Source organism: Ranitomeya variabilis, chromosome 6 (assembly GCF_051348905.1).
Source record: "Ranitomeya variabilis isolate aRanVar5 chromosome 6, aRanVar5.hap1, whole genome shotgun sequence".
Taxonomy (NCBI): domain Eukaryota; kingdom Metazoa; phylum Chordata; class Amphibia; order Anura; family Dendrobatidae; genus Ranitomeya; species Ranitomeya variabilis.
This window is the reverse complement of record NC_135237.1, coordinates 576,482,691-576,510,677: the sequence shown is the minus strand read 5'-3', so window position 1 is coordinate 576,510,677 and position 27,987 is coordinate 576,482,691. Positions and strand designations below refer to the sequence as shown.

Sequence of the window (27,987 nt, the reverse complement as noted above, 5' to 3'; positions counted from 1 at the left end):
TCGGCTGCTCCGCACTCACAGGTTGTCAGTCTGTGGTCTCAGGGGGTGGAGCTATGGACATGAGGGTGCGGCTATTGGCAGAAGGGGCGTGGTTATTGCCAGGACTGGGCGTGGCTCTAGACTAATAAGGTATAAATACCCAGCACTGAGGTCTCCAGTCCCAGATGCTGCTCCTGTGAGTACAGGCTGCAGGGAATAGTCACTGACTACAAGGAACCAGCAGATGTGGAGACCACACAAGACCTTCACTTACATCTCCTACAGGTAAATGCAAGCTATTGTCCCGTTAGCAGCCATGGCTGACTACACCAGGTGATTAATGGGAGTCTGTCTGCACAGCACGGTCACATCAGGTGCGTTGTGGCGGCCAAACCGTTCAGTGCTTGTTCACACCTGCCTGTGGCTCTATGAAGACAGAGCTGTCAATCACATGTGGGGGGCGGAGATTGCTGGAAAGAGGCAGGTGGATTTAAATGGCCACGTCAAAGCACCGAGTGGCTGGGCTTGGTTTAGTCATCCTGCGCTGAGGAGTCCCTTTAAAAGATTATCAGCCATTACTGGGGAGAGGAGACTGCACTCATCTGTCCTACAAGCTATTGCTCTCTGTTATCAGCCACCTTGTAGCTTGCAGGAGAGCTGACTGCAGGACTGCTGCATCTCGGCCCTCACGTGTTCCAAGGAGCAGTAAGTAACTGGCTGGAGGAAAAGACAGAAGTGGGGATCAGTGACTCTTCTGTGGACGTCATTGACTCTGGTGTCTCTGCTCCTCTTTCCTCAGGATGAATCCTCTGCTGTCTCTGGTTCTGCTGGGATCTGTGGTTCTGGCTCTGGGATGTGATCCTGCACCTGGAGGTGAGATCCTGTACCCAGGGTGGGATTATAGCTTGTGCAGAGGGGTGAGAGGTCTGGAGCTGCTTCTACTCGGTGACTCCACCACCCAGTGTCGGGCAGCTAATCTGCACCCTCAGCCCTGCATTGTGGGGTCTAAGGGTATGTTTCCACGGTAAGTAAACGCTGCTTGTTTGACGCTGCAGCGTCAAACAAGCAGCGTCCAGATGTTCCAGCATAGTGGAGGGGATTTTAGGAAATCCCGTCTCCACTATGCGTGGAAACCCGCACGCGGCGGGTCTGCGACTCCGGACATGCTGCGCGTCTTTTCAGATCGCAGCATGTCCGTACACCTTGCGGGGACGCAGCGTCCCCGCAAGGCATATCACAGGGCCCTATGGCGAGGGGTGCGATGATCCCGGATGTGTACTGTACACATCCGGCACCATCGCGTCCCAGAAAGGGGGCGGGGCTTAGCGCCGAGCGGCTTCGCCGCTGCGGTGATACCGCCGCCCCTCCGGACCGTGGAGCCATACCCTATCACTCGCATCCTCTCCACTTGTCTCTAGTTTTTCGATTTTTCTTTTTGCCTAAACTAGCATCAAATTTTAAGTTTATAAATAAATCCCCAGTGAGTGTGACACAAGCATCTGAAGAGGGCGTCCACCTTCTAGGAGGGATCTCTTGTGGATTCATTTCTTGGTATATTCTATACTGTCAGTAGCTGGTGACCAGAGCAATAAAACTGCCCCTGTACCCTCCCCCACCCCAGTCGTTCTATGGCGCCATATAATGTGGCACCTCCTCCAGTAGACTGCGGCCTGGCAGGATGTCTTATCTCCCTCTTCCTATATCTCATGGGGCACAGTTGCCATTTTCTGGTTATGGTGTGGTGGGATCAGATGTCACCAGTGCTGGCAGCACCCTCAGCTCCTCCTTATAAGTGATCTCTTCTGTTCTCTCCTCAGCCACGAATCTAGCACGGACCGGCGTGGCCTCCCAGGTGTCGGACTATCCATATTCCACCAGGAGCGGATTGGCCAAGAACGCCATCGATGGGAACAAAGACACCGACTTCAATAGTGATTCCTGCACTCACACCAACCTGGAGAAGGATCCCTGGTGGAAGCTGGACCTGAAGCAGAGCTACAAGATCTCCGCCGTCATCCTGACAAACAGGATGGACTGTTGTCCTGAGCGACTGATGGGGGCAGAGGTCCGAATTGGAAACTCCCCTGACAACAACAATCCAGTGTAAGTTCATGCAAGAAAATCCTGGTGGGAGGTGGGTGAACAGACTGGGCTTGGGGTAGGAGGTAAGGTGGTGGCCTTCCTGGTGGTGTATCTGCTAGGCTCAGGGCTTTCTGATCTGCACGTGATGGATCTGATCTGCTGATGGTCACTCTTTTTTTGTTTGTTTTTTCAGGTGCGGCAGTGTCACCAGTGTTGCCTCTTCCACCTTGACCTTCTGCTGTAATGGGATGGAGGGTCTGTACATCAGCGTGGTGATCCCCGGACGCTCAGAGTACCTGTCCATATGCGAGGTTGAGGCTTATTCTTACTCCGTCACTATCAGGAATAAGAGCAATGTCTGCTGGTAGAGGTGGTAACATCACACCTTTGCCTTCAGCTGATGGTTTTTGGTGTATGACCTCTGAATTGTCTAAATCTCAAAATAAACCGTTCTCTTTAACGTTAAGTCATCCCCATGTCTTCATTATTTACTGATGTCCAATCAGGAGCTCAGACGTGAGTTGGGTACATACAGGCGCATAGTCCTTAGATCTTGTTGCTTGGCTGCTGTTACCTTCTCATTAGTTCACAGCGGATTGTGACTACAGCTCAGATACAGTGTGCACAGGGAGTCTGTGGTAGTCTGAGACACGTCTCCTGCATTGGCTCAGCTTCTGCCCCCTCAAATTGGCCGTGGAGGTGTCAATGGCTTTCCTGTCCCTGGATGCTCCTCCACTGCATTGCTTGCAGCTCTTCACATCTTCAGGATCAAAACTATATATTTCTAGCATGAAAGATTCTTTGGCTAAGTGCTGGACCCCATCTATTTAGGAGTCACTTAGTGATGTAAGGCAGCTCTCCACATGGACAGCAGAGGGTGCTGTTTGCCCTCAGTCCCACCTACTTCTCCTTAGACAGAGTCTTCCTCCACCAGCGCTGTCTTTACTGACAGACCCTCAAAGACTGAAACAGTGCAAAATGGCACAGGGCAGCAGCTGTGGGCAAGGCACTTGTCTAAGGCACTTGGCGCGCTACATGAAAGTGAAGAACACGGTTGGGTGTGTGGCCTTGTGCTATGAAGGCCTTGAGCCTGTGCAAGCCAAAGGTAACTGTCACTGGTTTGCCAAAACTAGACATGGCTGATCCCGAGTAGTAATTATGGAGTCGGTACTAACACCTGCTGTTCAGGCACAGACCCTGAAAACTGACTTCACCAGGAAGATAGTGTTAGCAGTACAGATTTGGCACTCCAAACACCAGTGCTTCTCGTGCAGAAACACCAGCGAATCTAAACGACAGTAGGATCATTACCACCGGTCAGTTCTGACGCTGGGCAGAACATAACTTCCTCACAGTACAGTGCAAAACATTACAATGCAACACAAAATAATTCAAACAAATCGCCATCGCAATAATGCATGCCAATATACACAATACGTTCTATCACTAGAGATTGTCTAACCTGACAAAGGTTCAGGGTGCGAAAAAAAAAAAAGCATGGGTCACCTCCATTTTTGATAACCAGCCAAGCTAAAGCAGATATCTAGGTCCTGGAAAGGGACCATGGCTATTGGCCCTGCCCAACCTATAAATAGCCGCCCACAACCACCCAGAAAGGGCACATCTATTAGATGCACTAATTCTGGTGCTTTGTCTCTTGCTACTTGTCCTGTGGTGGTAAGTGGGGTAGTATTTGTGGGGTTGATGTCACCTTTATTTATTGTCAGGTGACATCAAGCCCAGGGGTTAGTAATGAAGATGCGTCTATAAGATGCCTCCATTACTAACTCCAACACAAGGAGAAAAAAAAAAAGGTCCCTTGTTTGAACAAAACACTCCCTGACAATTACCCTCTTTTTCCCATTTATTAGGATAAAAATGTAATCTTCATCTGTCCGCTAATAATCAATAACGCTGGTCAGGACATTACTGCCCTTACTGGTGTATGGGGCCTGGTGAGGAGAGTGGCCCATTCCAGGCCCCCTCTCACCAGGCCCCAGAGGCAGGATTCAGCTGTTCACTCAGTAACTGTATGTGTGCGGGGCCAGGTAAGGAGAAACATGATTTTTTTTTTTCTACTGAAATTACAGGATGGAGACATATGGGGCGGCGGGAGGCCAGTAATAAGACATGGGGGACATCATTACAGGAAAATGGCAGGATATCAGACATGATTACTGTAGGGGCTAATTAAGGGATATTATTGCCGTGATATATTTTATTTTTGAAGATACATTTTCAGTGGGGGTCCTGTTAATGTGCAGGTTGGCACTGTCGCTCTTCTTTCTTCAACTGGGGCAGTGTAGAAGTTGGGGTAAAGTGTGGAATGTGCTCTGGAAGCGATCAGCTGTAGATAACTTTTATTTTCTGCAGGGACGAGTCCTGGCTGGAAGAAGTGATGGCGGTCTGTGCTGTATGAAGAAAAGTGAACATGAATAGCTTCAGATAAAGACGTCACCAGTGATCACTGTATTTCCTGTACACTATGTGCAGAGCACCTGTGTATATTGTCACAAGTGCTCCCTGTTGTGAGGAGCCGGCCACTTACTAAAGATTATTGGATCAATGCCTGTAGAGCAGAATCCATAGCTCTAAGGGATAAAGACATTTTCCAGCATGGAACACCGGTTATGTCTATACTATTGATGTATTTTGAGTGATTTGCTTGCTCGTTAGTTCAGCCTCAGGAATCAATGTTTTCATTCATTGACAGAAAGGCTTCTTTCACACTAGCGTTGTTTGACGCATGTCGCAATGCGTCGTTATGTAGAAAAAACGCATCGTGCAAAGTTGCCCGCAGGATGCATTTTTTCTCCATAGACTTTCATTAGTGATGCACTGTGACGGAGTGCCACACGTCGCAACAGTCGTGCGGCGGTTGCGTCGTGTTTAGGCGGACCGTCGTCACAAAAAAAGTTACATGTAACATTTTTTTGCGCATCGTGTCTGCCATTTTCAACCGCGCATGCGCAGCCGAAACTCCGCCCCCTCCACCCCGCACATTACAATGGGGCAGCTGAAGCGTTGTAAAACTGCTTCCACTGCCCACGTCGGGCATTACTTTCACAACGCACGTCGGGCTGACGCATAGCGATGGCCCCGTACCGACGCAAGTGTGAAAGAAGCCTAAGCAGAGGACAGCGTGCAGGCTAGATCTTATGTAAACCCTAAGGCCAGTAAGGATATTGATAAAGGTAAACGTAAAGCAATCATGCTATTAATATCAGTATCTCAGGGTCTCATGCCATTGTGCTCTCAGAAACTAGGCCTATTGTGTGGATGGGGATAGTAGACCCAGGGGAGCCATTACCCCAGGGGTCTCACGTGCAGTCCAAGGTGAGGGGCTTGTAAAATATTCTTCAATCTTTGACCTAAAAGAAAATGTTTAAGGATGAGGGAGGAAAAGAAGCATATGTTTAGTCAGGCAGGCAGTTGTTGGAGAGACGACGGAATAGAATCTAGGCTGAGCCATGGATGGATGGCCTATGGAGTTTTGGAGATCAGTTGCCGGCTGGGCTGGTTTCCCGTGCTACGGTTGAGTGATCTGTCATCTGGATTTCATGAACTTTCTTAAGGATTTTGGGTCCTGGATACATGAATGTGGGTTGTGGTCTTTGTCATCTGGAGGAGCCTAGACTGTGACTACAGACTATACTGGCAGGAGATACAAAAACTGTGGGCCAACCAAAAGTTGGAAGACAGTAAGTATCGCCTTATACAATGGCAGTGGGACTACTGGCCCTGGGGAGGGGATCTTGTGGACTGGTGACCACTGTATTATCTGTACACTGACACTATATACAGAGCTCCTGTGTATAATGTCACTGGTGATCCCTGTATTACCTGTACACTATAGACTATATACAGAGCTCCTGTGTATAATGTCACTGGTGATCCCTGTATTATCTGTACACTGTACACTATATACAGAGCTCCTGTGTATAATGTCACCGGAGATCCCTGTATTACCTGTACACTATATACTATATACAGAGCTGTGTATAATGACACTGGTGATCCCTGTATTACCTGTACACTGACACTGTATAGAGAGCTCCTGCGTATGTCACTGGTGATCCCTGTATTACCTGTACACTGACACTATATATAGGGCTCCTGTGTATAATATCACCGGTGATCACTGTATTACCTGTACATGATATACAGAGCTCCTGTGTATAATGTCACTGGTGATCACTGTATTACCTCTACACTATACACTATATACAGAGCTCCTGTGTATAATGTCACTGGTGATCCCTGTATTACCTGTACACTGTACACTATATATAGAGCTCCTGTGTATAATGTCCCCGGAGATCACTATTACCTGTACACTGACAGTATATACAGGGCTCCTGCGTATAATGTCACTGGTAATCCCTGTATTACCTGTACACTGACACTATATACAGAGCTCCTGTATATAATGTCACTGGTGATCACTGTATTACCTATACACTGATACTATATATAGAGCTCCTGTGTATAATGTCACTGGTGATACCTGTATTACCTGTACACTGTACACTATATATAGAGCTCCCGTGTATAATGTCACTGGTGATCACTGTATTACCTGTACACTGATACTATATATAGAGCTCCTGTGTATAATGTCCCCAGAGATCCCTGTATTATCTGTACACTGACACTATATACAGAGCTCCTGTGTATAATGTCACTGGTGACCACCGCATTACCTATACACTGACAATATATACAGAGCTCCTGTGTATAATGTCACTGGTGATCACTGTATTACCTGTACACTGATACTATATACAGAGCTCCTGTGTATAATGTCCCCAGAGATCCCTGTATTTTCTGTACACTGACACTATATACAGAGCTCCTGTGTATAATGTCACCGGTGATCCCTGTATTACCTGTACACTATATACTATATACAGAGCTGTGTATAATGACACTGGTGATCCCTGTATTACCTGTACACTATACACTATCTACCGAGCTCCTGTGTATAATGTCACTGGTGATCACTGTATTACCTCTACACTATACACTATATACAGAGCTCCTGTGTATAATGTCACTGGTGATCCCTGTATTACCTGTACACTGACACTATATATAGAGCTCCTGTGTATAATATCACCGGTGATCACTGTATTACCTGTACATGATATACAGAGCTCCTGTGTATGTCACTGGTGATCACTGTATTACCTATACACTGACACTATATATGGAGCTCCTGTGTATAATGCACGGATGATCACTGTATTACCTATACACTGACACTATATACAGAGCTCCTGTGTATAATGTCACTGGTGATCACTGTATTACCTATACACTGACACTATATACAGAGCTCCTGTGTAAAATGTCACTGGTGATCCCTGTATTACCTGTACACTGACACACACACACATATATATATATATATATATATATATATATATATAAAGCTACTGTGCATAATGTCACTGGTGATCACTGTATTACCTGTACACTGATACTATATATAGAGTTCCTGTGTATAATGTCCCCAGAGATCCCTGTATTACCTGTACACTGACACTAGATATAGAGCTCCTGTGTACAATGTCACTGGTGATCCCTGTATTACCTGTACACTATATACTATATATAGAGCTGTGTATAATGACACTGGTGATCCCTGTATTACCTGTACACTGACACTGTATAGAGAGCTCCTGCGTATAATGTCACTGGTGATCCCTGTATTACCTGTACACTATATACTATATACAGAGCTGTGTATGACACTGGTGATCCCCTGTATTACCTGTACACTGACACTATATACAGAGCTCCTGTGTATAATGTCACTGGTGATCACTGTATTACCTGTACACTGATACTATATACAGAGCTCCTGTGTATAATGTCCCCAGAGATCCCTGTATTATCTGTACACTGACACTATATACAGAGCTCCTGTGTATAATGTCACCGGTGATCCCTGTATTACCTGTACACTATATACTATATACAGAGCTGTGTATAATGACACTGGTGATCCCTGTATTACCTGTACACTGACACTGTATAGAGAGCTCCTGCGTATAATGTCACTGGTGATCCCTGTATTACCTCTACACTATACACTATATACAGAGCTCCTGTGTATAATGTCACTGGTGATCCCTGTATTACCTGTACACTGACACTATATATAGAGCTCCTGTGTATAATATCACCGGTGATCACTGTATTACCTGTACATGATTGTTGTGGATTCTGTTTTTGGGCTCCCTCTGGTGGTTACAACTGGTACTGGGTGACTTTGGTGGGTTGCGGTCTCTGGTTTCCACCTGTCCATCAGAGGCTGGGTGTTTCCTATTTAACCTGGCTTTCCTGTCATTCCCTTGCCGGCTATCAATGTATCAGTGTGTCTCTGTTACCTGCTCCTAGGCCTTCAAGACAAGCTAAGTCTGGATTTCCCTGTTTCATGATTGCTTTCATGTTTTTTTAGTCCAGCTTGCAGATATGTAATTCTCTGCTGCTGGTTGCTCTAGTGGGCTGAAATTACCACTCATGTACCATGAGTTGGCACATGAGTTCAAGTAATTTCAGGATGGTATTTTGAAGGGTTTTTTAAGCTGACCGCGCAGTTCACCTTTTGTGTCCTCTGCTGTCTAGCTTGAGCGGGCCTCATTTTGCTGAATCTGTTTTCATGGCTGCGTTTGTGCCTTCCTCTCATTTCGCCGTCATTATATGTGGGGGGCTGCTATTTCTGTGGGAATGTTTCTCTGGAGGCAAGATAGGTCTGTTATTCTTCTGATGGGGGAAGCTGGATCTCCGGCTGGCGCGAGGCGTCTAGGGGCCCCCCAGGAACGTTCCCCGGCTACTGTTGGTGGGGTGTTGAGGTTCGGGATCGCGGTCAGCTCAGGTTCCATCACCCTAGAGCTCGTCCTGTTTTTGCCCGTGTTTTGTTGCTGAATTCCCTGCCATTGGGACCATGACAGTATAGCCGGCCCACAAAGTGTTAATTGTTTGGGCTGAAGCAGGAGAAAAAGAAGTGTTGAAGGGAATTTTTTTTTTTTTTTTTCTCAGAGTTTTGCTGCCTAGCCCTTAATTGCTGTCTAGCTGCTTCTTACCTCCTCTTAACCCTTGAATGGCTCTGATCTTAGCTGTTTAAAATGGATGTCCAGAGTTTGGCTTCCAGCTTGAATAATCTTGCTGTAAAAGTTCAAAACATACAGGATTTTGTTGTTCACACTCCTATGTCTGAACCTAGAATTCCTATTCCAGAGTTTTTTTCTGGAGATAGATCTACCTTCCTGAATTTCAGGAACAATTGCAAATTGTTTCTTTCTTTGAAATCTCGCTCCTCTGGAGACCCTGCTCAGCAGGTCAAGATTGTAATATCTTTCCTGCGGGGCGACCCTCAGAATTGGGCATTTGCATTGGCACCAGGGGATCCTGCATTGCTCAGTGTGGATGCGTTTTTTCTGGCACTGGGATTGCTCTATGAGGAACCTAACCTGGAGATTCAGGCTGAAAAGGCTTTATTAGCCCTCTCTCAGGGGCATGATGAAGCGGAAGTATATTGTCAAAAATTTTGGAAATGGTCGGTGCTTACTCAGTGGAATGAGTGCGCCCTGGCTGCAAACTTCAGAGATGGTCTTTCTGAGGCCATTAAGGATATTATGGTGGGGTTCCGTGCGCCTACAGGTCTGAATGAGTCTATGACTATGGCCATTCAGATTGATCGGCGTTTGCGGGAGCGCAAACCTGTTCACCAGTTGGCGGTGTCTTCTGAACAGGCACCTGAGACTATGCAATGTGATAGAATTCAGTCCAGAAGTGAACGGCAAAATTATAGGCGGAAAAATGGATTGTGTTTTTATTGTGGTGATTCAGCTCATGTTATATCAGCATGCTCTAAACGCACAAAAAAGGTTGATAAATCTTTTGCCATTAGTACTCTGCAGTCTAAGTTCATTTTGTCTGTAACTCTGATTTGTTCACTGTCATCCATTTCCGTCGATGCCTATGTGGATTCGGGCGCTGTCCTGAGTCTTATGGATTGGTCATTTGCCAAACGCTGCGGTTTTAGTCTGGAGTCTCTGGAAGTTCCTATTCCTTTGAAGGGAATTGACTCTACACCATTGGCTATGAATAAACCGCAGTACTGGACACAAGTGACCATGCGCATGACTCCCGTTCATCAGGAGGTGATTCGCTTCCTTGTACTGTATAATTTACATGATGTACTAGTGCTTGGTCTGCCATGGTTACAAACTCATAATCCAGTCCTGGATTGGAAAACAATGTCTGTGTTAAGCTGGGGATGTCAGGGGGTTCATGATGATGCACCTCTGATTTCAATCGCTTCATCTACTCCTTCTGAGGTCCCTGCATTTTTGTCTGACTATCGGGATGTTTTTGAGGAGCCTAAGCTCAATTCGCTCCCTCCTCATAGGGATTGTGACTGTGCTATAGAATTAATTCCTGGCAGTAAGTTCCCTAAGGGTCGTTTATTTAATCTGTCACTGCCAGAGCATACTGCTATGCGGAATTATATTAAGGAGTCCTTGGAAAAGGGACATATTCGTCCATCTTCGTCCCATCTGGGAGCAGGTTTTTTTTTTTCGTGGCTAAAAAAGATGGTTCCCTGAGGCCTTGTATAGATTATCGCCTTCTGAATAAGATTACAGTCAAATATCAGTATCCATTGCCATTATTGACTGATTTGTTTGCTCGCATTAAGGGGGCTAGGTGGTTCACTAAGATAGATCTTCGCGGTGCGTATAATCTTGTGCGGATAAAGCAGGGTGATGAGTGGAAAACCGCATTTAATACGCCTGAGGGCCATTTTGAGTATTTGGTAATGCCTTTTGGACTTTCTAATGCTCCTTCAGTCTTTCAGTCCTTTATGCACAATATTTTCCGTGAATATCTGGATAAGTTTATGATTGTGTATTTGGATGATATTTTGGTGTTTTCTGATGACTGGGAGTCTCATGTTCTACAGGTCAGGAAGGTGTTTCAAGTCCTGCGGGCCAATTCTCTGTTTGTGAAGGGCTCGAAATGTCTCTTTGGAGTCCAGAAGATTTCTTTTTTGGGGTACATTTTTTCTCCTTCTACTATTGAGATGGATCCCGTCAAGGTTCAGGCGATTTGTGACTGGACACAACCTACATCTGTTAAGAGTCTTCAGAAGTTCTTGGGTTTTGCTAATTTTTATCGTCGGTTCATTACTAATTTTTCCAGTGTTGTTAAACCTTTGACTGATTTGACTAAAAAGGGTGCTGATGTTGCTAATTGGTCTCCTACGGCTGTGGAGGCCTTTCAGGAACTTAAGCGCCGGTTTTCTTCTGCTCCTGTGTTATGTCAACCAGATGTTTCACTTCCTTTTCAGGTTGAGGTTGATGCTTCCGAGATTGGAGCGGGGGCGGTTTTGTCACAGAGAAGTTCCGATGGCTCGGTGATGAAGCCATGTGCGTTCTTTTCTAGAAAATTCTCGCCCGCCGAGCGCAATTATGATGTGGGTAATCGGGAGCTTTTGGCCATGAAGTGGGCATTTGAGGAGTGGCGTCATTGGCTTGAGGGTGCTAGACATCGTGTGGTGGTCTTGACTGATCACAAAAATCTGATTTACCTTGAGTCTGCCAGGCGTCTGAATCCTAGACAGGCTCGTTGGTCGTTGTTTTTTTCTCGTTTCAATTTTGTGGTTTCATACCTGCCAGGTTCAAAGAATGTGAAGGCAGATGCTCTTTCCAGGAGTTTTGTGCCTGACTCTCCTGGAGACTCTGGGCCTACTGGTATCCTTAGGGATGGGGTAATATTGTCCGCCGTCTCCCCGGACTTGCGACGTGCATTGCAGGAGTTTCAGGCGGATAAACCTGATCGTTGTCCACCAGAAAGACTGTTTGTTCCGGATGATTGGACCAGTAGAGTCATCTCCGAGGTCCATTCTTCTGTGTTGGCTGGTCATCCTGGAATATTTGGTACTAGAGACTTGATGGCCAGGTCTTTTTGGTGGCCTTCCTTGTCAAGGGATGTGCGCACCTTTGTGCAGTCTTGTGAAGTGTGTGCTCGGGCTAAGCCTTGCTGTTCTCGGGCCAGTGGGTTGTTGTTATCCTTGCCTATCCCGAAGAGGCCTTGGACGCACATTTCCATGGATTTTATTTCAGATCTCCCTGTCTCACAGAAAATGTCCGTTATCTGGGTTGTGTGTGACCGCTTTTCTAAGATGGTTCATTTGGTACAAGGGCAATATTACTCTCCCACTGTTTTTTTATGTATTTTTTTTTTTCAGGGAGACTTTAGAAACCAAATAATATTAAAAAAAGCAAAAAAATAAATAGGCTTTCTATGGCCCACAATTAGAGAGAGAGAGGTGGCACACCCAGGAGTCAAGACTGGCACACAAGCTGAAAGGGCAATATTACTCTCCCACTGTTTTTTTATGTTTTTTTTTTTTTTTCACGGAGACTTTAGAAACCAAATAATATTAAAAAAAGCAAAAAAATAAATAGGCTTTCTATGGCCCACAATTAGAGAGAGAGAGGTGGCACACCCAGGAGTCAAGACTGGCACACAAGCTGAAAGGGCAATATTACTCTCCCACTGTTTTTTTATGTATTTTTTTTTTTCACGGAGACTTTAGAAACCCAATAATATTAAAAAAAGCAAAAAAATAAATAGGCTTTCTATGGCCCACAATTAGAGAGAGAGAGGTGGCACACCCAGGAGTCAAGACTGGCACACAAGCTGAAAGGGCAATATTACTCTCCCACTGTTTTTTTATGTATTTTTTTTTTTCAGGGAGACTTTAGAAACCCAATAATATTAAAAAAAACAAAAAAATAAATAGGCTTTGTATGGCCCACTGAATGAGAGATGGCACACACAGGAGTGGCACACAAGCCCTGACTGAGGCCAATATTTTTCTCCCACTGATTGATGTAGTGTTTTTGTGTTGAGGTAGATTTTAGAACACAAATCTAGGAAAAAAATAAATAGGCTTTCTATGGCCCACAATTAGAGAGAGAGAGGTGGCACACCCAGGAGTCAAGACTGGCACACAAGCTGAAAGGGCAATATTACTCTCCCACTGTTTTTTTATGTATTTTTTTTTTCAGGGAGACTTTAGAAACCAAATAATATTAAAAAAAGCAAAAAAATAAATAGGCTTTCTATGGCCCACAATTAGAGAGAGAGAGGTGGCACACCCAGGAGTCAAGACTGGCACACAAGCTGAAAGGGCAATATTACTCTCCCACTGTTTTTTTATGTATTTATTTTTTTTTCAGGGAGACTTTAGAAACCCAATAATATTAAAAAAAACAAAAAAATAAATAGGCTTTGTATGGCCCACTGAATGAGAGATGGCACACACAGGAGTGGCACACAAGCCCTGACTGAGGCCAATATTTTTCTCCCACTGATTGATGTAGTGTTTTTGTGTTGAGGTAGATTTTAGAACACAAATCTAGGAAAAAAATAAATAGGCTTTCTATGGCCCACAATTAGAGAGAGAGAGGTGGCACACCCAGGAGTCAAGACTGGCACACAAGCTGAAAGGGCAATATTACTCTCCCACTGTTTTTTTATGTTTTTTTTTTTTTTTCAGGGAGACTTTAGAAACCAAATAATATTAAAAAAAGCAAAAAAATAAATAGGCTTTCTATGGCCCACAATTAGAGAGAGAGAGGTGGCACACCCAGGAGTCAAGACTGGCACACAAGCTGAAAGGGCAATATTACTCTCCCACTGTTTTTTTATGTATTTTTTTTTTTTCACGGAGACTTTAGAAACCCAATAATATTAAAAAAAAACAAAAAAATAAATAGGCTTTCTATGGCCCACTGAATGAGAGATGGCACACACAGGAGTGGCACACAAGCCCTGACTGAGGCCAATATTTTTCTCCCACTGATTGATGTAGTGTTTTTGTGTTGAGGTAGAATTTAGAACACAAATCAAGGAAAAAAATAAATAGGCTTTCTATGGCCCACTCAGTGAGAGATGGCACACACAGGGATGGCACTGTAGCAGAAATGCCAATCTTAATCTTCCACAAAAAAAAAAACAAAAAAAAAACAGGGACTGTCCTACAATTACTATCTCCCTGCAGTAATCTAAGCCAGGTATGGCAGGCAGCAATAGGAGTGGACTGATGCACAAATTAAATAAAAAGTGTGGACAAACAAAAAAGATAGCTGTGCAGAAAGGAAGGAACAAGAGGATATGTGCTTTGAAAAAAGCAGTTGGTTTCCACAGTGGCGTACACACAGCAATACAGCTATCACGGAGCCTTCTAGGGCAGCCCAATGAGCTACAGCGCTGAGAGAAAAAATAAAAAAATAGCTTCCACAGTCCCTGCACACCGAAGGTGGTGTTGGACAGTGGAAATCGCTGCAGCACAAGCGGTTTGGTGGTTAGTGGACCCTGCCTAACGCTCTCCCTGCTTCTGACGAAGCGGCAGCAACCTCTCCCTAAGCTCAGATCAGCAGCAGTAAGATGGCGGTCGGCGGGAACGCCCCTTTATAGCCCCTGTGACGCCGCAGACAGCAAGCCAATCACTGCAATGCCCTTCTCTAAGATGGTGGGGACCAGGACCTATGTCATCACGCTGCCCACACTCTGCGTCCACCTTCATTGGCTGAGAAATGGCGCTTTTCGCATAATTGAAACGCGACTTTGGCGCGAAAGTCGCGTACCGCATGGCCGACAAGCACAGGGGTCGGATCGGGTTTCATGAGACGCCGACTTAGCCAAAAGTCGGCGACTTTTGAAAATGAACGACCCGTTTCGCTCAACCCTAGATATATCTGTCGTTTTTCTATTCTGACTCCATAACGTGGCTGCAAGTGTGGGGCTCTTGAGTCGGCATTTCTTTGGATGTCTGTATGAATCAGTACTCACACAGAACACTTAGGTAGCTTCATCTGGCCTGCAGAGGCTTGGATGAAGATCCCAGAAGAGGTTTGTTCTCAGGCTGGATTCTTGTGTTATGCACAATAATAACAGCAGAAAACAATTCTGAACCAGAGATGAACGTAGAAAGATGGCTGACAAACCCTAACTGGGAAAGAAGGGGAGACACTTATATCAGAACTGGGCTACAGGGAGAGAGACAGGACAAACTTCTAGAAAGAGCAAACTGATGTCATAGCAGATTAACAGCAACAATACAATGGCAATAGAATACTGTACGATTCCAAAGCCGTGGGACAGGACAACGTCAAAGAAAGCAAAAGCTGCCAGTGTTTGCTGAAATGTCATCTCTTCAAATACTCAGTGATTTGCCAGCCTAAAAAATGTCATAAGCACATACAGTATCCTTAGCAGAAACTCTCCCAAAACCGCAAGGAATTCAAAAACGTCGGGTTTTGACTGCAGAATTTTTGCTTTGAAAACTCAACAAACAAAAACCTCAGTGTGAGCTTATTCTGACTCATGGGTATGTAGAACGCAGTGGTGCCTGGATAGACCTATTCTTTTGGGCGCTTCCGTATTGACCTGTACTCACGTTCATACCGATTTATCAGATAGCTTAACTCAGCCACGTTCTCATGTAAGAAGACTCCAGGAAAAGAGGATTGCTTTAACCGAAATTCTTGTATTATGATGAAAGTAGCAGATAAAAAGGAATATTCAACAGAGGACATGTAATAGGATGCATACAGATATGGGGATGATGACAAAATGGAGAATAAGGGCGTGAACAAACATACATCACAGGACTACAGTGAGAGAGTTGGGACAAAATACAGGGAAAAGCAAACTTCTGCCTAGAAAGAAGGATAGAACACAAGCAATGCAAACAGTGAATGATTTCCCAAGTCGTGGGACATGACACTCCCCGTCTGAAATCCTTGGATTTCACGATGTCCGTAATTTTTCGAAGTCGTTCAAACCTGAAAAAACAAGAGGAAGAAAACATGCATGCAATAATAAACATAAAAGATTTTTAAGTCCAACTCGTTGTTGTTGACCCGTAGATCACACCGAAAGATAAGTTCAAGTATATAAAACCCATCTTCAGATTGAGGAAGCCGCAAACATGCAAACTCTTCCACCAACCCAGAATCCAATGGGAATGTTAAGGGTTCAATCCAATGGAAAATGTCAACATTCAATAAACTGGGGAATGAGGAGGAATGCTCCCCGCCGTGAACAACGTCCAGGAGCATGTTCAGTTCATGTGATGTCCTCCTTTCGTAGAAGCAGCACGAGTTCAGTGACCGGGCGGAAGAAGGTTCGGGTAGAGCCCCCTTTTGTCACCTTAACTTCTACCTTACGAGTCTTTCCGTCCTCACCGGGTAGGACCTTGGTGATAAGTCCCATTGGCCAGTCATTACGATGAGCCTCTTTGTCCTTTAAGAGAACAAGGTCTCCTTCTTGGAGATTGGGACTGGGCGTCTGCCATTTGTGACGATTTTGAAGCAAGTGTAAATATTTGGTCTTCCATCGATGCCAAAACACGTTAGCCAGGTGTTGTACTTGCCTCCACTGACGTCTGTAAATGTCCTTATTATCGAAGTTCCCAGGCGGAACTGTAGCAGCTCCAATCTTCTGTGTGAGAAGTGTGGCTGGAGAAACATCAGAACCCAAGTTGAGGTCCTTTAGGTTTGTGGCGTGGTCCTCAGATGGAAACGCGTTCATTACTTCTTGTACAACTTCAGCAATTTCTACTGCCAATACCGCAGCGCAAAGCTCGAGTCTGGGTACAGAGTGTGCAGGCTTTGGAGTTAACTTGGCTTTACCCAGGATGAAACCACAGTGTACCTTGTTAGCTCCTAAGGTCATCAGATAAGCTACTGCGGCTATGGCTTCTGTAGATGCGTCAGAGAAAATATGGACTTCTCTTCTGATTGCAGTCAAAGGTGATCTTGGAGAATAACAACGTGGGACTTGGAGTTGCTCTAAGAACTTCAGAGACTTCTTCCACGCCTCCCACCTTTGCTGTTTCTGAGTTGGGAGCGGGGTGTCCCAATCCGTGTTCTCGGCCGTAAGCTGTCTTAACAGTATCTTGCCTTGAATAGTGATGGGTGCTACAAACCCGAGAGGATCATAGATGCTATTTATGACAGATAGGACTCCTCGTTTGGTAAAGGGTTTGTCATAGGGTGACACTTGGAAAGTGAAGGTGTCCCGTTTGATATCCCACAGTAGACCAAGGCTGCGCTGTGTTGGAGGAACATCGGAACCCAAGTTGAGGTCCTTTAGGTTTGAGGCACGGTCCTCAGATGGAAACGCGTTCATTACCTCTTGACTGTTAGAGATAATCTTGTGGAGTCTGAGGTTTGATGTGGATAGCATTTCCTGTGTCCTGGAGAGTAGGTCAATTGCATCTTCGCTTGTGGGCAAGGACTTGAGCCCATCGTCCACGTAGAAGTTCTTCTCTACAAATTGCCGAGCATCGGAACCGTACTCTCTCTCACCTTCCTGGGCTGTCCGTCTCAGTCCATAGATCGCCACAGCAGGTGAGGGACTGTTGCCGAAGACATGGACCTTCATCCGGTAGTCTATGACCTGATTGTTGACGTTGTTGTCCTTGTGCCATAGGAACCTAAGATAGTTTCTGTTGTCTTCTTTCACAATGAAGCAATGAAACATCTGCTGAATGTCGGCCATTATGGCAACAGGTTCTTGTCTGAAGCGGATCAATACTCCAAGGAGGCTGTTGTTCAGGTTGGGCCCAGTTAGGAGCAGGTTATTGAGAGAGAGGCCTTCAAACTGAGCACTGGAGTCAAACACCACTCTGATCTGATTAGGCTTGCGAGGGTGATAGACACCAAAGGATGGAAGATACCAACATTCTTCTCCCTCCCTCAGTGGTGGCGCAGGTTCAGCATGATTTCTGTCAAAGATGTTCTGCATAAAGTCAATGAAATGCTTCTCCATCTCTGGTTTCCTCTTTAGGGTACGCTTTAAGGATGAGAACCTTGCAGTTGCTTGCTGCAGGTTGTTCGGCAACCTCACTCTTGGGAAACGAAAGGGTAAAGGAGCTACCCAACTGTTGGAGTCGTCTTGAACAAATTCTTTATCCATAACCTTTATAAATTCTTTATCTTCCCTTGTGGGTGCCAACTTGTTGTCATTACTTGTGGAATCGAACACTGATGACCCGAGGTTTTCTTCCCAGGACTGGAGTGTGTTCATGTTGTTGAAGGATTCCTGTTGCCACTTGGTGTTGCTCACTTTCTCTTTCACCCAGTAGTGATGTGGGCATGGTTGGAAATGGGTGCTGCGACCATTTGACAAGATGTGTGTCTTGTAAGAGGAGATGTTGTTGGGTCTCTTCATCTTGTGTATGCAAACATTGCCTATGATTACCCAGCCTAGATCTAAGCGTTGGGCAAATGGTGCATCGTGTGGTCCATTAATTTGCTGACGCACCTTGTGCAGCCGGAGAATGTCTCTGCCAAGCAGAATCAGGATATCTGCACTGTTGTTGAGGGCTGGTATCTTGTTTGCTATCCCCTTGAGATGTTGGTGATGAAGAGCAGCCTCTGGCGTTGGGATCTCTTCTCGATTGGATGGAATCTGGTTGCACTCGACCAGTGTAGGTAACGGTATCTCGACGGTGTTCTCGAGAGATGTCGCTGTAAGACCACTGGCCCTTCTCCCATAAACCTCTGTAACACCACTGCAGGTACCTAAGGTGTAAGGGTAAGCATTTACCTTTAAGTTAAACATATCAAAGAGTTCTGACCTTGCAAGTGATCGGTTGCTCTGATCGTCCAGAAGGACGTACACCTTCACGGCTTTCTCTGGGTGACCGTTGGGATATACGTTCACCAGGCAAATCTTCGCACAGGACTTGTCCCAGAGGTCTTCTCCGCAGACTTCTGTGCATGAAGAAGATATTGTGGTATGGCTTGCAGTTTGAGCTGCGTCCTCCCCGCCATGACTCGTGGTGGGGGAAGGAGTAAGTGTAGAGTCAGGATGGAATGGGTGGAGCGCTTGTACGTGGTCCTCACTGTCACACTCCATGCACTTAATTGTAGCTTTACAGTCTTTAGCAAGGTGTTCGGTAGAAGCACAACATCTGTAGCATACCCCGAACTTCTTTAGAAGCTCCTTGCGTTCTTGGAGCGGTTTCTTCCTGAAGCCGATGCACTTTTTTAAGGGATGTGGCTTCTTGTGGATGGGACACTCACGATTTGGGTTCTCTATCTTTTCACCTTTGTTACTCTTGTCTGGGGCTGATGTTGGTATGGGAAGAATATCCATCTTCTTCACTGACACTGGACCCCTGCGGTTTCTGTCGTTCGAGCGTGCGCTGACGTATTTAGAAGGAGGTGAAGCTGGGCCACTGGATTCTTGGTAGGAAAAGCTTGGGTCGTTCTTGCGTTCTGCCACATCTTTTATAAACTCACAGAAGTAGGAGAATGGAGGAAATGACACTTGATGGTCTTTCTTGTATTTTGACCCTAGTGTAGTCCACCTTTCTTGCACGTTGTACGGTAGCTTGGAGATAATGGGATTTACTCCACGAGCAGTGTCCAGATAGCTGAGGCCAGGTAGGTGGGTGTCTGCCTTGGCCAGATGGAGCTCTAACAGCAAGTCACTGAGCTCCAGGAACTTTGAACTGTCTTTGCTTGCTATCTTTGGAAAACTCTGTAGACGCTTGAACAGTGCATCCTCTATGGCTTCTGGACTGCCAAAGTTTTTCTCTAGTCTTTCCCATGCAGCCATGAGACCAGCCATTGGATTACTGATATGTACAGACCTGAGTCTCTTGACACGCTCTGTGGATTGTGGTCCTAGCCATCTGATTAGCAGGTCCAGCTCTTCGGCAGCAGTGATGCCGAGGTCACTAGTTACGGTTCTAAAGGCATTTTTCCAACCTCTGTAATTTTCAGGTTGGTCGTCAAACCTTGTGAGACCGGTTTTAGTAAGTTCGCGGCGAATCATGTACCTTGCGAAGTCAGACATGTCTGTTCTTTCTGACTTAGGATGCACGAATGTGGGCTGAGCGGTGTTGTACATAGGAGTGGAGACGTCTTGGCCTTGAAACGTGGGTAAGTATGGAGTGGCATATGCATTTAGTCCAGCAACCGGTTTGGTGGGTATAGTCTCTGCTACATGCGGAGCTGGCACTATGCGGTTGTCGAGAGTATAATGACCTGCCGGTATATTGGGTTGCGTGTAGATAATAGCCTGTGGAGTTTGATGAGATGCAGGGTCTTGGCGCATACCGGAATACGAAGGAAGTTCAAGTTCGGGAGCATTGTACTGACCTTGAGTGTAGGGTTCTGTAAGTGGATAGGCATCCTGGTGCCCTGGAGAAGCATGAACGCCATCAGGAGTGTTAGTGATGATCTGCGGTTCGCCATTTTGGCTTAGCACGTAGTCTCTTGTGCGTTCAATAGGGTCCTCTGCCTCCACTTCACACAAACTGATGCTGTCTCTTTGACTCCCACTGATAGCTCGCTCCAGGATCCTTAACTCCGCCATGGCTGTTGCGTGCTCACATTCCTTCTCCAGAGCTTCCTTGCGTGCTGCATCCGCATCCATGTCTGCTCTCCTTTGTGCTGCATCCATTTCTGCTCTCTTTTGTGCTGCATCCATTTCTGCTCTCTTTTGTGCTGTGGCTGCGTCCATATCTGCTCTCCTTTGCGCAAAGGCTGCTTGTATCTTAGACGTTTCTGCCTTAGCACGTGCCCTTATAAGCTGCTGGCTGAGTGGAATATTTTGATGAACTTGACCTAGATGAGCGTTTTGAGTGCTTAGACGATTTGGATGAGCGAGATGATGCATCTGGTGTCCGTGCAATTTTAGCCTCTATCTTTGTCTTAATGTCGCGTACGGTGTAGTCCCTTTCAGAATTAAGTTGCTGGAAACTTTGCAATTCTTTTAAAGTCTCTGGCAGATTCAGTTTTTTCAGGAGAATAATGTATTGGTCAGTCTTCTCCATATACATTTGGTATGCTGTGCATAATTGTTCTAGGGCTCCCTCAAGTGGTAACTCATGAGAAGCAGGCTTTGATACAGTGTCTATGTGACTCAGCACTTTCTCCCATAGTGAAGACACATCACTATATACAACACATTTTTCAGTCTCTAAATTCTCCATGACTTTCCATGTAGGTTTGACTGTACGTTTTCCCCTTTCACTAGCTGGTGGATGGGGATCTGGGTCTCTTTCCTGTGTTTGTAAGTCTGGTAGGGAAATTGTATACCTCGCTTCAGACATGATTTGTTTGCAGGCAGGAAGAGTGGATGATGAGGGTTATACTTCTCACTGTTTATCTGCAGTGTGTGCTTCTATGCACGCTGGGGTCTGGCTGGGAACTGGGTTACTGTGTATCTGGGAAATGTCCTTTTCCACTGAGGTTCAGCACAGACCTTGAGTTACTGTCTCTGAAGGCAGGCTATTCCTTTTTACTATTCTGACTCATGGGTATGTAGAACGCAGTGGTGCCTGGATAGACCTATTCTTTTGGGCGCTTCCGTATTGACCTGTACTCACGTTCATACCGATTTATCAGATAGCTTAACTCAGCCACGTTCTCATGTAAGAAGACTCCAGGAAAAGAGGATTGCTTTAACCGAAATTCTTGTATTATGATGAAAGTAGCAGATAAAAAGGAATATTCAACAGAGGACATGTAATAGGATGCATACAGATATGGGGATGATGACAAAATGGAGAATAAGGGCGTGAACAAACATACATCACAGGACTACAGTGAGAGAGTTGGGACAAAATACAGGGAAAAGCAAACTTCTGCCTAGAAAGAAGGATAGAACACAAGCAATGCAAACAGTGAATGATTTCCCAAGTCGTGGGACATGACAGAGCTAAACCTTGGGGTGTGGCAGGTCGACATGGTGCAGATTCCAAGTCTAAGGCTATGTGCACATGTAGGAAAAGTGGTGCAGAATTTTCTGCACAAAAATCCGCATGTCCAGGCAGAATCCGCAGCTGCAGATTTGCCGCAGATTTTGTGCGGTTTTTATGCGGAATTGATGTGGATTTTGTGCGGATTTTCTGCAGTTTTTGCCACTGCGGATTTCTATCATGGAGGGGTGCAGAAAAGCTGCAGATCCGCACAAAAGAAGTGACATGCACTTCTTTGAAATCCGCAGCAATTCCGCACTGATTTTTCCGCACCGTCTGCACAGCTATTTTTTTTTCCCATTGATTTACATTGTACTGTACATCACAGTGCGAATCTGCAGCGGATCCGCAGCAAATCCGCATCGTGTGCACATAGCCTAAATCTACTTACAAAACTGCACCCTACAAGCATCACCATGAAAATGACAAAAGTTTTTATTCATTTATTGAGAGAGCTTCGACAGGCCACCTCACGCCTAAGCGCTGTCCACTCTGGAGAAGCTGTCAAGGATCGGTGACCAAAGGTTAAAAAAGCCAAAAGGCTGGTGGAAACACCTTGGTGACTTTGCATGCACATTTTGCCGTGGTTTCTTATGCTTTTTGGTAAGAGTTGTGCAGAGAAACCCACTAGTGTTGCCTCTCATATTATAAAATGCACCAAAACCCACACTGCAAAAAAAGGTCTTAAAGAAGTGGTTTTAGGCCGTGTGCACATGGCGTCTCATGGTTCAGTTCTCAAAGCAAAAAAAAAAACTTTTTGAGAAGTTTTTACAGCTGGAGGAAGATTTGTAGAGGTCCTGCTCTGGTTTTCACTCAGTCTATGCTCCAAAAACTCACTCGGTGTGCACGAAGTCTTAAGTGTGAGTTTTTCAGTATGAAATATCCATCTAAAAAAACTCTGTGTCACCATCACCTTTTGCTTTGTTCACACACAGTTTTTGAGGAGTTTTATGGAGGGGCGCTGCTCCAAGATTCTCATCAAAAAAGGCTTCAAAAACTGTAGGAAATGTCTTCTTACTCATTTCTGTGGGAAATCCACTTTGCTTTTCATATGAGGTTTTTTTTTTTTACTGAAGAGACTTTAAAAATCTCCTGGTGGAATAAGGAAAGTCCCTGTTGCTTCTAGAGAGCGAGACCTATAAGAAACCTCCACCAACTGGGCAGTGTCCAATCTGAAGCTGCAAAGAACGCTGCAGGACAAAACGTCCAAAACTCTTCAGGGAAGTAATAACTCCCCAAGCTCGCTATGGCTGTGTGCACACTGAGTTCTTCCAGGAGTTTTTTTGAATAGAATCAGAGTGAAAACTCTCCAAATCCTAAAATCCATGGAGTTTCTACTGAGTTTGTGGGGTGTGTGCACACTGCGCCTCTCCCCCCATCAGGTGATCATAGCGCTCAGCGATGTCAGAACCGCAGCGCTCACGTCGTTCCGTCTTCTGTTGCTTCTTTTACCACTTTAGGGTTTGGAGATCCTGCGGCATTTTAGAGAAGTGTTGCTCATTCCTGAGGCAGCGTTCGCTCAGAAACCTCCCGTTCTCGAGAATTGCCAACTCTGAGAAGGAACCGTGAGCAGACGACCATCGCCACTCTACCTGGGACACCTCGGCGGCTGCGCTGGGTCTGGGGGGCGCTGTGTGCACGTGGCCCGATAAGAAGCAACTTCTGAACCTGTTTCTGCTTGTAAGGCCGGAGACACACTGGTGCGAGATACGTCCGAGTCTCGCTGGTTAAAAGCAAGCTGTGGCACCGGCACTCCGGAGCGGAGCGTGCGGCTCCATGTATTGCTATGCAGCTGCACGCTCCACTCCGGAGTGCAGGTGCCACAGCTTGCTTTTAACCAGCGAGACTCGGACGTATCTCGCACCAGTGTGTCTCCGGCCTAAAACTTGTACTTTCTGAACTCTTCAAAAATCTCCATCCTGGTGGCTCCAGGTGAGGTCTGCCCAGCGGAGCCGCGTACCTCAGGGATGGCGCTCAGTGTGCAGTGGGCGCGGTTCCAGCGGTGTCATATACGAGGACAATAACTGGCACAGGAAGCACTTTACATGGCGGATTCTCCCAGGGAAGTGAGAGGAGCACAGAGAACAGCGAACATCGGCAGCACCGAGCCAGGACAACCGTGACTACTGCCTATTTCACACTTCCGTCTTTTTAGATCTGTTGCATTGCGTCATTTTGGGAAAAAAAAGGATCCTGCAAATGTGCCCGCAGGATCCATTTTTTCCCATAGACTTGTATTAGCGACATCGTGCGACGGATCCGTCGTGTTTTGGAGGACCGTCATCTGGAAAAAGTTCAATGTAACGTTTTTTGTCTGCGTCGGAAAAACGTGATCTGCGGCATACGTTGTTGACTAGAATGGAAGCTTATGGACGCAGGATCCGTCGTGACACGTCGTATGACGGAATCCAGCGCTGGAATCTGTTTTTTTACACTGAGCATGCTCAGAATCAGGAATTTGTAGCCAATTGACCAGACAGGCCCCAAATCTATATAAACCTGGCCTGGGGCGTCACCCCCAAATGTTCCAGCAAGACTCCAGCCAGCCTGAAGACAGCCAGCCAGTCAATATATTGGTTTCCCTATTTTCCAGTAGCCAATCACATTTGGGAGACTCCCATTTTTAGGCATGGAAAACGGATCCGTCAAAAAAATGGATGCAACGGATGGTAAAAACGGACAAAACGGATGCAAGGGACCCAGTTTTTCGACGGAACCGTCTAGCGGATCCATCGAAATACTGGATGCGTTGCATCCGTTTTTCACTATTTTTGATGCATCCGTCGATACTTCACGCCGACGCATTGTGATGGATTAAAAAAAAACGAAGTGTGAAAGTAGCCTACAAGACATCGGCTGCTCCGCACTCACAGGTTGTCAGTCTGTGGTCTCAGGGGGTGGAGCTATGGACATGAGGGTGCGGCTATTGGCAGAAGGGGCGTGGTTATGGCCAGGACTGGGCGTGGCTCTAGACTAATAAGGTATAAATACCCAGCACTGAGGTCTCCAGTCCCAGATGCTGCTCCTGTGAGTACAGGCTGCAGGGAATAGTCACTGACTACAAGGAACCAGCAGGTGTGGAGATCACACAAGACCTTCACTTACATCTCCTACAGGTAAATGCAAGCTATTGTCCCCTGTTAGCAGCCATGGTTGACTACACCAGGTGATTAATGGGAGTCTGTCTGCACAGCACGGTCACATCAGGTGCGTTGTGGCGGCCAAACCGTTCAGTGCTTGTTCACACCTGCCTGTGGCTCTATGAAGACAGAGCTGTCAATCACATGTGGGGGGCGGAGATTGCTGGAAAGAGGAAGGTGGATTTAAATGGCCACGTCAAAGCACCGAGTGGCTGGGCTTGGTTTAGTCATCCTGCGCTGAGGAGTCCCTTTAAAAGATTATCAGCCATTACTGGGGAGAGGAGACTGCACTCATCTGTCCTACAAGCTATTGCTCTCTGTTATCAGCCACCTTGTAGCTTGCAGGAGAGCTGACTGCAGGACTGCTGCATCTCGGCCCTCACGTGTTCCAAGGAGCAGTAAGTAACTGGCTGGAGGAAAAGACAGAAGTGGGGATCAGTGACTCTTCTGTGGACGTCATTGACTCTGGTGTCTCTGCTCCTCTTTCCTCAGGATGAATCCTCTGCTGTCTCTGGTTCTGCTGGGATCTGTGGTTCTGGCTCTGGGATGTGATCCTGCACCTGGAGGTGAGATCCTGTACCCAGGGTGGGATTATAGCTGCTGCAGAGGGGTGAGAGGTCTGGAGCTGCTTCTACTCGGTGACTCCACCACCCAGTGTCGGGCAGCTAATCTGCACCCTCAGCCCTGCATTGTGGGGTCTAACACTCGCATCCTCTCCACTTGTCTCTAGTTTTTCGATTTTTCTTTTTGCCTAAACTAGCATCAAATTTTAAGTTTATAAATAAATCCCCAGTGAGTGTGACACAAGCATCTGAAGAGGGCGTCCACCTTCTAGGAGGGATCTCTTGTGGATTCATTTCTTGGTATATTCTATACTGTCAGTAGCTGGTGACCAGAGCAATAAAACTGCCCCTGTACCCTCCCCCACCCCAGTCGTTCTATGGCGCCATATAATGTGGCACCTCCTCCAGTAGACTGCGGCCTGGCAGGATGTCTTATCTCCCTCTTCCTATATCTCATGGGGCACAGTTGCCATTTTCTGGTTATGGTGTGGTGGGATCAGATGTCACCAGTGCTGGCAGCACCCTCAGCTCCTCCTTATAAGTGATCTCTTCTGTTCTCTCCTCAGCCACGAATCTAGCACGGACCGGCGTGGCCTCCCAGGTGTCGGACTATCCATATTCCACCAGGAGCGGATTGGCCAAGAACGCCATCGATGGGAACAAAGACACCGACTTCAATAGTGATTCCTGCACTCACACCAACCTGGAGAAGGATCCCTGGTGGAAGCTGGACCTAAAGCAGAGCTACAAGATCTCCGCCGTCATCCTGACAAACAGGATGGACTGCTGTCCTGAGCGACTGATGGGGGCAGAGGTCCGAATTGGAAACTCCCCTGACAACAACAATCCAGTGTAAGTTCATGCAAGAAAATCCTGGTGGGAGGTGGGTGAACAGACTGGGCTTGGGGTAGGAGGTAAGGTGGTGGCCTTCCTGGTGGTGTATCTGCTAGGCTCAGGGCTTTCTGATCCGCACGTGATGGATCTGATCTGCTGATGGTCACACTTTTTTTTGTTTGTTTTTTCAGGTGCGGCAGTGTCACCAGTGTTGCCTCTTCCACCTTGACCTTCTGCTGTAATGGGATGGAGGGTCTGTACATCAGCGTGGTGATCCCCGGACGCTCCGAGTACCTGTCCATGTGCGAGGTTGAGGCTTATTCTTACTCCGTCACTATCAGGAATAAGAGCAATGTCTGCTGGTAGAGGTGGTAACATCACACCTTTGCCTTCAGCTGATGGTTTTTGGTGTATGACCTCTGAATTGTCTAAATCTCAAAATAAACCGTTCTCTTTAACGTTAAGTCATCCCCATGTCTTCATTATTTACTGATGTCCAATCAGGAGCTCAGACGTGAGTTGGGTACATACCGGCGCATAGTCCTTAGATCTTGTTGCTTGGCTGCTGTTACCTTCTCATTAGTTCACAGCTGATTGTGACTACAGCTCAGATACAGTGTGCACAGGGAGTCTGTGGTAGTCTGAGACACGTCTCCTGCGTTGGCATTGGCTCAGCTTCTGCCTCCTCAAATTGGCCGTGGAGGTGTCAATGGCTTTCCTGTCCCTGGATGCTCCTCCACTGCATTGCTTGCAGCTCTTCACATCTTCAGGATCAAAACTATATATTTCTAGCATGAAAGATTCTTTGGCTAAGTGCTGGACCCCATCTATTTAGGAGTCACTTAGTGATGTAAGGCAGCTCTCCACATGGACAGCACAGGGTGCTGTTTGCCCTCAGTCCCACCTACTTCTCCTTAGACAGAGTCTTCATACCTCCACCAGCGCTGTCTTTACTGACAGACCCTCAAAGACTGAAACAGTGCAAAATGGCACAGGGCAGCAGCTGTGGGCAAGGCACTTGTCTAAGGCACTTGGCGCGCTACATGAAGTGAAGAACACGGTTGGGTGTGTGGCCTTGTGCTGTGAAGGCCTTGAGCCTGTGCAAGCCAAAGGTAACTGTCACTGGTTTGCCAAAACTACACATGGCTGATCCCAAGTAGTAATCATGGAGTCGGTACTGAACACCTGCTGTTCAGGCACAGACCCTGAAAACTGACTTCACCAGGAAGATAGTGTTAGCAGTACAGATTCGGCACTCCAAACACCAGTGCTTCTCGTGCAGAAACACCAGCGAATCTAAACGACAGTAGGATCATTACAACCGGTCAGTTCTGACGCTGGGCAGAACATAACTTCCTCACAGTACAGTGCAAAACATTACAATGCAACACAAAATAATTCAAACAAATCGCCATCGCAATAATGCATGCCAATATACACAATACGTTCTATCACTAGAGATTGTCTAACCTGACAAAGGTTCAGGGTGCGTACTGAACACCTAGTGTCCGTGCACGGACCCCAAACAGACTTCTGCCAGAAGTCATTGTTACTTTTCGAGTTCAGCAGCACGAACAAAGCTTGTTGT

General features: G+C 46.3%; 1 protein-coding gene across 1 annotated transcript; it reads left to right on the top strand.

The window, feature by feature from the left end:
* The first annotated feature begins 190 nt into the window (after positions 1-190).
* Positions 191-26,868, top strand: LOC143783343 (uncharacterized). Its single transcript, XM_077271747.1, has 8 exons — positions 191-264; positions 779-852; positions 1,797-2,082; positions 2,255-2,426; positions 24,914-24,978; positions 25,495-25,568; positions 26,132-26,417; positions 26,591-26,868. Exons 1-8 carry the CDS (start codon positions 224-226, stop codon positions 26,763-26,765), a joined length of 1,173 nt encoding a protein of 390 aa, XP_077127862.1. The 5' UTR covers positions 191-223; the 3' UTR covers positions 26,766-26,868.
* The last annotated feature ends 1,119 nt before the right edge of the window (positions 26,869-27,987 follow it).

Excerpts from the sequence above, each read along its gene's own strand:
- LOC143783343 (XM_077271747.1), top strand. The coding sequence starts at position 224 with ATGTGGAGACCACACAAGACCTTCACTTACATCTCCTACAG. Across the intron at positions 265-778 it reads TTCACTTACATCTCCTACAG|GATGAATCCTCTGCTGTCTC; the intron begins GTAAATGCAAGC and ends CTCTTTCCTCAG. Across the intron at positions 2,083-2,254 it reads CCTGACAACAACAATCCAGT|GTGCGGCAGTGTCACCAGTG; the intron begins GTAAGTTCATGC and ends TTGTTTTTTCAG.